At 63.2% G+C, this 9962-nt stretch overlaps 1 protein-coding gene across 5 annotated transcripts in view; it reads left to right on the forward strand.

The window, feature by feature from the left end:
• Positions 1–9161, forward strand: part of GPATCH8 (G-patch domain containing 8) — a 28274-nt gene extending 19113 nt beyond the window's left edge. For all 5 annotated transcript variants that reach the window (XM_042892933.1, XM_042892934.1, XM_042892935.1 and 2 more), the window contains 2 exons: positions 4764–4894; positions 5513–9161. In XM_042892933.1, coding sequence (XP_042748867.1) covers positions 4764–4894; positions 5513–9152 — 3771 coding nt within the window. In that variant the 3' untranslated portion in view covers positions 9153–9161. The remainder of the gene's footprint in view (positions 1–4763; positions 4895–5512) is intronic.
• Positions 9162–9962: the final 801 nt, after the last annotated feature.

A 9962-nucleotide genomic window follows, 5' to 3' on the forward strand; every position in this document is an offset into this window, starting at 1 on the left:
ACAGGAAACGTGCAGCAGGGCGCTTTGTGTGAGCACTGCTATGGTTGGGAATGCAGTCCCAGCAGAGAGGGGCTGGCGTGGCTGTGATACCCGAGAGCAGTGCTGTGTTCTCCATCACTGGGCTGAGATGGAGAGCAGTTGGGTGCCTCTGCTGAGGGGAGGGGGGACCTGGTGGTGGCACGTTTGTGCAGCGTGGCGATGTGCTCTGATCACAGCCTGCTCCCGCTTAATTGGGTGGGTAATTAGGGGGCTGACAAGAGGTTAGGAAGGAGAAACAAACTGCCCCTCGTTGGTATAAAAGGAGTCGTGGTTCAGGGTAGTGGCAGCGCTCCAGTCACCGCAGCTCTGGAAGGGGCTGCAGGCTGGGTGGGACGGCTGGTCCTACAGGAACCCGCAGCGCTGTGGGGAGGTGGGCGCCTTCAGGTTCCTGTAGGTCACCCAGCATTCCTTCCTAATTATGCAGTGGTTTGAACAGAGAGGAAGTTGTGCTTTGCTCAGGGAAAGGGCTTGCCCAGCTCCCTGTGGCGCTGCGGTGTGTCAGCATCTGGACGTGCAGCACCCAGAGGTGAGGAAGGCGAATGAGCAGCAGTAGTGCTGTGCCACCCGTGCTGTCTGTATGCTGGAGCAGCCCTTCCTGGCAGTGTGGGGCTGGGGGTGCTGCTCCCCGCTCCCCTGCTCAGCATGTGTCCTGCTGCCCCACAGAGAGCCGCTCTGCCCCCACATCCCTGTCTTCTCCCCAGTTATAAAGATGCTGTCTTGTATTCCAGGAAGGATCTCAGGATTATTGCCAAACAGGGATGATAGGTAAGTGCCCTGATCCCTGTGGGTTCGTTTGGACAACCTCCACCGCGTCCACACCGAGCAGCAACGGGGAGGTGGTGTTCCTCTGCTTCCTGACCCTGCTGCTCTCGTGGCATCAGGTTGTGTCTGAGCCACCCTCTGCACCGCGTCTCGGTCCATAAGGCAGCAATCCGAGGGGAAAGGGGGAAAGGGGTGAAACTGCAGCGTGACCCCACAGATGTGTGTCCCTCTTGCTGCCGTCTCTGCTGGGCTCTTTGTTTCTGGGATCCATTTCTGGTGCCGAGGAAGAGAGATGTAGGGAAGCACCGTTGTGCTGCCAGCACGGTCACTGCTGTGCTGGCTGAGTGCTCCAAATGCAAACCCTGGACTTCCCGGTTTGGGCAGAGCAGTGCTTTGTGAACGCTCACATCTTCAGCACAGCGTGGTGCAGGGAAGTTGGGAGTGCCTGTGCCATACTTGGTGTCCAGGGCAGAAATAGCGTGTGCTCACAGCGCGGGGCCACGTGTCAGCATACAGGGACTGACGCAGGGGGGGTGTCTGTGTGCCATCGACTCGTGGTGTGTCATCCTCAACTGAAAGACTTTGCAGGGAAGAAGTGAAGTAAAGCCTCAGCTCCTGGCTGCTTTCCCTCTGCTCTTCTCACTTTGTGGTTGTGCAAAGAACACTGGTGGCCAGAAGTGGGCTGTGCTTGTGTTAGCACTCGTGTAAAGTTGTCAGCCAGAGGTTGCCATCCTTGGAGCTCGTGCTGCAGTTCCCTTCCAGGCTGTTGCAGCAGAATGAGGGGTATGGAGTGAGAAGTGGTTTTCTTTAGTGAGGTTGGCAGAGAGAGTGGAGAGCAGCGTTGAGGAGGAGCGGCGCTGCGCTGGCTGTGCTCCATGTGAGCTGCTTCCCCTGCGGCCAGTGCTGGCACCTCGCTGTGCAGCTCCTGTCTGCTGTGAGCAGGCTCAGCAGGGTGGCAGTGTGGGGAGCACAGGGAGCGGCTTCATCCCCTCTGCACAGCATCCTCTTACATAAGTCTCCTTGCTTTTCCACCTGATGCTGAGATAAATTGTTTGCCGCTGGGCCTGACCCCGCAAAGCAGTGTGCGTTGAGCAGTGACACGAGCCCACGAGTGAGCTGTCCTATGTGCTCAGTCCTCCCCTGTTTCTGCAGCTGAATGCTGACCCTACCCTCCGGCTCAGCCACCTTTACACACCATGATGCTCCCTGGAGCTTCCTGCTGAGGCAGGAGTGCGGCTGTGTGAGCCAGGGGAAGGAGCTACATGGTAACAGCCCTGCATGCCACAGCCAGAACACAGCCCGTCTCTGCCCCATCCACGCTCGAGGGCTGAGCAGCTGCAGATTAAGAGCACCTGCTCTTTAGGAGCTCAGTTGCACTCCTTGGTAATTCTGCTGGAAAGGAGGCTGAAAGTGCTGCTGTTAGAGTGGAGGAGGGCTCGAGGCAGCGGAGCGGTGCCCATCGCCTCGCTGTCCCTGGGCTCCGCTCCTCAGCTGAGCAGTGAAGCAGCCGCACTGCCTGTCCTGGCATTGTGCTCAGCCACACTCTGTGGCTTGGAGACCTTCCTGCCTCCTCCGGGGTGCGGGGCCTTCAGGAGAGAGTGCTGTCTGCTTCCCAAACCCCGCGGCAGCGCACAGGGACGCGTTTGGGGTGGGTAGAAGAGGGCGGCCCTGATGCTGCTAAAGAGACAAGAGAACTGCTGAGCACGAGGTGTGAAGGGTTGATGGAGCGGGGCTCTGCTCTGAGGCAGAGGTGCCCTGCAGAGGCGGGGGGCCCTGCTGTGTCACAGTGCTCTTCCTGGAAGGGAGTGTGTGCGGTGTGCTGCCAATAGCAGGTGGGGAGCTAAGGGATTAGAATAATGAACGCTCGCCTCGGGATTACGGGGGGAATTTCTTGAGGGTAAACCTGGGTTAAATACGGTTTAGCTCGGCTAGCTTTCTGCCAGGGCTGGGAGCTGCGGTGTGCCGAGGAGCTCTGTGTTCCTCGATGTTCTTCTGCTGTGCAGGTGCACCTGGTGCTCTTTCTGCTCCTCTCTGGCTGCACCAGGGACAGCAGTGGCACGGCTGCAATTAATGGCTTGTCTGCTGCTCCTTGCATCGAGGAGTTGCTGCTTCCAGGTACGTGCTGGGAGCAGTTGGTGAAGTTCCGTGTTCGCTGTCCCAAGGCAGCAGTGCAGTGCAGCTGTTGAGATTTTGTTTTTCCACGTTGCCCAGCAAGGTCCTTGCGCCCCAGTGCTGCAGGGTGGCTCCCCGACTCCCCTGCCAGGTCAGTGTGGTGCAGCCGGCACTCGGTGTCTGCGCTGTGCACTGAGGGCCCTCAGCCCCGCGTGCCGCACGGCCGACTCTTGTCTGCAGTCAGCGGCAGCTCGCTGCTGTGTGCTTTGTGCCTGGGAGCTGCGCTGCAGCCGAGTCCCCTGCTCTGTGCAGGCCGTCTGAGCACTCAGAGCGCAGGGAGACGCGGTGCAGGCAGCCCCCCCACGGCCCGCAGCCCCTCTGCCAGCGCAGCGCTGCTCGGCCCCTTCCTCCGCCAGGAGTTCAGCATTCCACACCCAGCACGCCCCGCAGACCCTTCAGCCCTCGCTTGTCCCGGGTGGGATCGCTTGTGTGTGTGCACCCCGCCCCCTGTCGGCCCCGTAGCTGTGCTGCCCGGCTCCTGCTCCTAGCTGGCGCGCCGGGAGCTCCCCAGTAATGCTTGCTTCCTCTTTCTTCTCTCTCCCACCCTCGTTATATCTTCACTTTCTTTTTTTCTTTGTGATGGGACACTTTCAGATGATGTATTGAAAGCAAACCCTTCTAATTTCGGAGCCCAGATCACACGAGTGAGTTTCTCTCTGCCGGTGTCTGTAGCTGTATTCTTTGTCTGTCCTTCCCTCTGGTTTTGGTAAAGCTCAAACCGTGTTTAGTCACTGCGATTAGGCGAGAGAATCCTCTGTCTTGTCCGATCTCCCCTTCCACAAAGCAATGTTCTCTTTACATTGGGCTCGGTAATTCCCTGGGCTGGCACGCTGGGTTCGTTAGCTCAGTCCTGCTCTGATGCCGTTTGTCTTTGGGGCCCTTCCTGAAATACCTGACGTGAGAAACACCAACAGCTCCTACGTGGCACTTCCTGAAATTGGGTCTTTTGAAAGATTGCGCACAGAAACCCCGAACAAAACGGGAGGTGCTTGAGTGCTTAGGGCGGCAGAGGTCTTTCTTGGCAACTTTCTTCACCTTCTGAGTGGTGCTTATAAAAAACAGCCTGGGAATTGTTGCCCGTGTTGGAAGGAGAGCAGCGGCCTCCTGTCGTACTGCTTCAAACCAGGACCTGCAGAAGCTGTTGTTCGGCGCTGTTCAGGCGGGACAGCAGGTGCCCAGCGGTGCTGTGATGGCTGACACTCCTGGCTCCGGAGCTCTCCGGCTCGCGGCGTTTCTGCCCTGTGAAGCGCTGACCCCCTGGCGGCGCCCGGCAGCTTTTGTTTCCCGAGGAGCTCGGAGCTGCGCTCAGCAGAGCGGGGCGCTGTTTGTGCTGTGTGTTGTGTTGTTTCTTTGCTCACTGCGATCATTCGCATGGGATTTTTGGCACCTTCTCCAATGTAAGCTGCACATTGCTTTTGTTACCCGGGTGACTTCCACACCAGCTCCCGCTCCGTCCCCTCCCTGCCGCTGCGCTGTTTCTGCTGCACATTTGCACCCTGTGAGAGCATCAGAACAAACAGCCCTTTATTTTTTTTCTTAATTATCGGTTGTTTTGCTTTTTTTTCCCTTCCAGAATTTGCTTTTTTGCTTTGAAAGCAGCCTTACCGTGCCGCTAAAGAAAGCTGGTTGTGCAGGCTGCCTCTCCACTGCGTGCCGGGCGGCAGCCTGCCTGGAGCCGTGTGTCGGGCCCAGCTGCCCCCCGCTCAGGCCGTGGCCCCGGGGGCTGGCAGCACGCTGCGCAGGGCTCCGGCCGTGTTCCTCTGATCCCCGCCCGCTTTCTTTTGCCTCAGAGGTTGAAAGATCTCAAGCAAAGGGAGTTTGCTCGTAACGTCTCCTCAAGATCGCGGAAGGATGAAAGGAAGCAGGAGCGGGCCCTGCGGCGCCTGCACGAGCTGGCCGAGCAGCGGAGGCAGCCGGAGTGGTGAGTAAAGGCGTCCTGCTCAGGTGTGCTGAGCCGCGGGGGGCTGAGGCTCGGCCCTGCGCTGTGCTTCTGGCAGGAGGGAACGGCCCAGCTGTTGCTCCTGCGCTGTGCTGCCCAGCAGTGGCCGTTTCCTGCTGTTGTGTGATGGTGCTGGGCGCGCGGTGCTGCTCCTGGGTGGCACTTGGAAGAGGTGAAATGTGACTGCAGGTTTATGAGGACAGGCTGAGAGAGCTGGGGCTGTTCAGCCTGGAGAAGAGAAGGCTTCGGGGGGACATTATAGCCCTTCTAGGACCCAACGGGGTCTACAGGATAGCTGTAGGGACTACTTAAAAGGGCAGCAGGACGAGGAGAAGTGATTTTAAATCGGATGAGTTTAGATTCAGACTAGAAATTAGGAAGAAATTCTTTACTGCGAGGGCGGTGCAGTGCTGGAACGGGCTGCCCAGTGAGGTTGTGGGCGCCTCACCCCTGGCAGCACTCAAAGCCAGGCTGGACGGGGCTGCGAGCAGCCTGCTCAGAGGGAGGCGTCCCAGGCTGTAGCAGGGGGGTGGCAATGGAAGATCTTAAGGGTCCCTTCCGACCCAAACAGGCGGCCTTCGTTTTCTCTCGTTCCCGCAGCGCTCCGGGAAGCGGCCCCATGTTCAGAACCACGACTGTGGCTGTGGACGAGGAAGGGGGGGACGACGACGGCGCTGCGGCCAACAGCGGCTCGTTCCCCCAGACGTCGGGCCTGGGTGGGGAGATGGGCGCAGACAGGGGTTTCCTAAACGTGGGGCACATGGGGGGCAGCGCCGGGCCGGGCCAGGCACCCCTGCAGGCAGCACAGGCTGTCAGCTTTGGCATTAAGGGCGCGCCGGGAGCCCCGCTGCAGAAGATCGGCGTGTCGTTCTCCTTTGCCAAGAAGACTCCGGTGAAGCTGGAGACCATCGCTTCGGTTTTCAAGGACCACGTGGACGAATCGAGTTCTGCAGATGGGGCGAAAGCTGATGAGAAAGGCTCCTCGGATGGAGGGGGCCTGCAGAAAGCCGGAGAGGGCGAAAGCACAAACAGTTCTGACGGCAAGGCGGAGGACGACGACCACGACAAGGACAGCGGCTCTCTGGCCACCACGCTGTCTAAACTGAAAAAGATGAGGCGGGAGGACGGACCGACGGCGGTGGAGCCGGAGTACTACCATTACATCCCCCCGGCCCACTGCAAAGTGAAGCCCAACTTCCAGTTCCTGCTTTTCATGAAGTCCACAGAACAAACGGAAGCTGAAAACGTGAACAAAAAAACCGCAAATGAAGTCAGAAAGGGAAATTCCCCTAAACCCAAACCCAGCAAGCACGTGGAGAAGGCAGCCGAGAGCACGGCCCCGCCGAAGGAGCAGAGTGCTGCCGAAAGCGGCGCTCAGCAGGGCGAGGGGGAGCAGAAGGAAGGCCCAGGAGACGTCGGCGCGCAGGAGAGCGAGAGCCTGGCAGAGAGCGGCCTGCCTGAGCCCGGCGGCGCTGCGCAGCCTGCCCCGAGCTGTAGGGATGCCCCAGAGGGGCCCAGGCCGCCGCCGGGGCCCTTCATCCCGGTCCTGAGTAAGGATGAGAGCACCACTCTGCAGTGGCCTTCGGAGCTCCTCATCTTTACCAAAGCGGAGCCGTCCGTCTCCTACAGCTGCAATCCTCTGTACTTCGACTTCAAGCTCTCCCGCAACAAAGACGCAAAAGGGAAAGGGGCCGAGAAGCCCAAGGATCCGGGCGGGCTGTGCAGGGAGAGCATCCAGAGCGCCGAGTTTGGAGAGGTGAGCAGAGCCAAGGAGGCGGACGGCAGCGCCGACGGCTCTGGGGGGGCGGAGAGCGGGTCGGTGTCCCAGGGCAAGGAGGGCTGCCTGCAGGGCGAGGGCGACGAGAGCGGGAGGAGCGGAAGCGGCCGGGGGAAGGCTGGCAAATCCCACAAGCACAAGAAGAAAAAGAAGCACAAAAAGTCCAGCAGGCACAAACGCAAACACAAGGAAGAGCCCGAGGAAAAGAGCTGCAAAACGGACCCGGGTGAGGAGAAACCCAGGAAACGGAGACGGCGCCGGCACAAGAAGGTGAAATCCTCTCTTTCTACCGAGTCGGAGCGGGCGCTGAAGGCGGAGCTGTGCGAGGAGCGCGGCCACTTGCAGAAGAAGAAGCGCCGCTCGCAGGAGTCGCAGAGGAAATCTCTGTCGGCAGAGGAGGGCAGCAGCGGGAAGAAGGAGGACAGCGGCGCCTCGCGCCCCGAGCACGGCGCCAAGAAGCGCAGGGCTGCACGCCGCCGGTGCCCGGGGCCGCGCCGCAGCCGGCGGAGCAGCGGGGACGAGGACGACAGCGACGAGGGCTCTGGCGGCGCGCGCTCGCAGTACAGCGACGACTACGGGTCGGGCAGCGAGCGCTCGCAGAGCCGCTCAGCGTCGGGGCGCGGGCGCTCGTCGCGGCGCTCCTACTCCAGCAGCTCCGGCGCTTCGTCCGACCGCAGCCGCTACAGCCGCCGCCGCAGCTACTCCGACAGCTACAGCGACTACAGCGCGCGGTCGCGGTGCTCCAAGCGCTCGCGGGACTCGGAGGACGACTCCGACTACGGCAGGTCGAAGCGGCGTAAGTACTCGTCCTCTGAAGACTACAGCTCGAGCCGGAGCAGGTCGAGGAGCCGCAGCGGGAGGTCGAGGACGCGCAGCCGAGGCCGGACGCGGAGCAGCAGCTGCAGCCGCGGTCGCGGCAAGAGGAGAAGCCGCAGCGTGACGGGGCGCAGCTGGAAGCGCAGCCGCAGCTACAGCCGGGGGCGCAGCAGCAGGAGCCGCTCGCAGCGCTCGCTGTCCAGGAAGGGCTCCCGCGGCCACGAGAGCCCCGAGGAGAGGAGGCCGGGGAGGAGGGACTTCATCAGGTCCAAGATCTACCGCTCGCAGTCGCCGCACTACTTCCGAGCGGCGCGAGGCGAGGGGGCCGCGAAGAGAGAGGACGGCAGAGGGGAGGAGCCCCGGGGCTCCCAGAGCAGCGGCTCGGGCGCCGGCCGCGCCTCGGAGGGCGACTGCAGCCCCGAAGAGCGGAACTCCGTCACCGCCAAGCTGCTCCTGGAGAAGGTCCAGTCCCGGAAGGTGGAGAAGAAGCCCTGCGTCGCCGATGAGATGCTGGCGGGGGCCGGCAAGGTGGGCATCAAGCTCAAAGACCCCCCGCAGGGCTACTTCGGCCCCAAGCTCCCTCCCTCTCTGGGCAACAAACCCGTGCTGCCCTTGATCGGGAAACTGCCGACCGTGCGGAAGCCCAGCGCCAGGCGGTACGAGGAGTGCGGGATGGAGAGGGGCGAGGAGCTGTCGGATTCCGAGGGGGCGGAGGAGGCGCCGCTGGGCGGGCAGCCGCTGCTGGGGGACGCGGCGATGGGGCTGCAGGACGCGGCTCCGGAGGAGCGGAAGCGCGAGGAGGAGATGCCCTCCGCTCCCCTGGAAGCGCCGGCGCTGCCCGAGTGCTTCGGCTCCGGGGACCTGGTGCTGCCCCACTCCTTCCTCGCGGCCCCGGCTGACGGTGAGGCGCTGGAGCCCGTGGACGGGGGCGGCCAGGCCGTGATGCCGCTGGTCCCCGACGTGGAGCACTTCCCCGGCTTCGTGCCGCAGGGCGGCGAGCCCGGCTTGGAGGGGGACCGCGACGGGGGGGAGGACGCCTCGCTCGCGCCTCTGGAGAGCCAGCCCATCACCTTCACGCCCGAGGAGATGGAGAAGTACAGCAAGCTGCAGCAGGCGGCCCAGCAGCACATCCAGCAGCAGCTCCTGGCCAAGCAGGTCAAGGCTTTCCCCGCCTCGGCCGCGCTGGCCCCCGCGGCGCCCGCCCTGCAGCCCATCCACATCCCGCAGCCGGCGGCCGCCTCGGCCACGTCCATCACCACGGTGCAGCACGCCATCCTGCAGCACCACGCCGCCGCTGCCGCCGCCGCCATCGGCATCCACCCGCACCCCCACCCGCAGCCCCTGGCCCAGGTGCACCACATCCCGCAGCCCCACCTGACGCCCATCTCCCTGTCCCACCTCACCCACTCCATCATCCCGGGCCACCCCGCCACCTTCCTCGCCAGCCACCCCATTCACATCATTCCGGCCTCGGCCATCCACCCGGGCCCCTTCACCTTCCACCCGGTGCCCCACGCTCTCTACCCGACGCTCCTCGCCCCGCGTCCCGCCGCCGCCGCCGCCGCCACGGCGCTGCACCTCCACCCTTTGCTGCACCCCATCTTCTCAGGGCAGGACTTGCAGCACCCCCCGAGCCATGGCACCTGAGGGGCACGGAGCCGCCGTGGGGGAAGGGCGTCGTGCTCGGGGGTGAAGCCGGAAGGCGAGGATGGGATTCGTGTTCGCTCCCGAGCAGCCAAAGAAACACGGAGGGGTCGGTCAGCGCGCAGGGCGTTCAGCGGGGCCTGCAGTGCGCGCTGGAGAACGGCTGACGTCGGGACCCCCAGAGCTCCAGTGGCTCCAGCGGACCAACCGATGGCACCCCGGCTTCTGGTGGGACGCCATCCATAGGACCCCCAAAGGCTTCTTGGTGGAACATCTGATGGATCTGCAGAGGCTCCGGCAGGACGTGCTGTGGGGCTGCAGGGGGACCCACGAGGCATCCAGCGGGGCTCCAGCGGGACATGGATGGGCCGCAGGGGAGCGCAGCCCTGCGGGGACCTGCGAGGGTCCAGCGTGGATCCAGCTGGACTCCGGTGGGACCCCAGAGGCTGCCATGGCCTCCCAGGGGCTCCGGTTGGACTTCAGTGGGGCATCCAGTGAGCTCCAACGGGACCCCGCTGGGCGCCAGTGGAACATGGGGTGGGATTCCGGAGGGTCCAGTGGGGACAGACAGGCTTCAGTGGGACATGAATGGGACATGAATGGGATGCCAATGGGGCTGCAGTGGGCTCCTGTGAGACCCCCAGTGGGACCCCCAGCAGGGCACCCATTTTGTCCCCAGTGCGTCGTGCAGCAAAGCCCTGGCCGTCCCCACAGCTCCGCGCGGTGCTGGGCCTCCACGACCCCCGGCTGTTGGAGGGGCTCCTCCCCGAAGCCCCCAGCCCCACTGCTGCCCATGGGGAGGCGGGGGGGGGG

This window comes from Lagopus leucura, unplaced genomic scaffold (assembly GCF_019238085.1).
Source record: "Lagopus leucura isolate 7727_CA_CO unplaced genomic scaffold, USGS_WTPT01 35010-0_obj-0_obj, whole genome shotgun sequence".
NCBI lineage: Eukaryota > Metazoa > Chordata > Aves > Galliformes > Phasianidae > Lagopus > Lagopus leucura.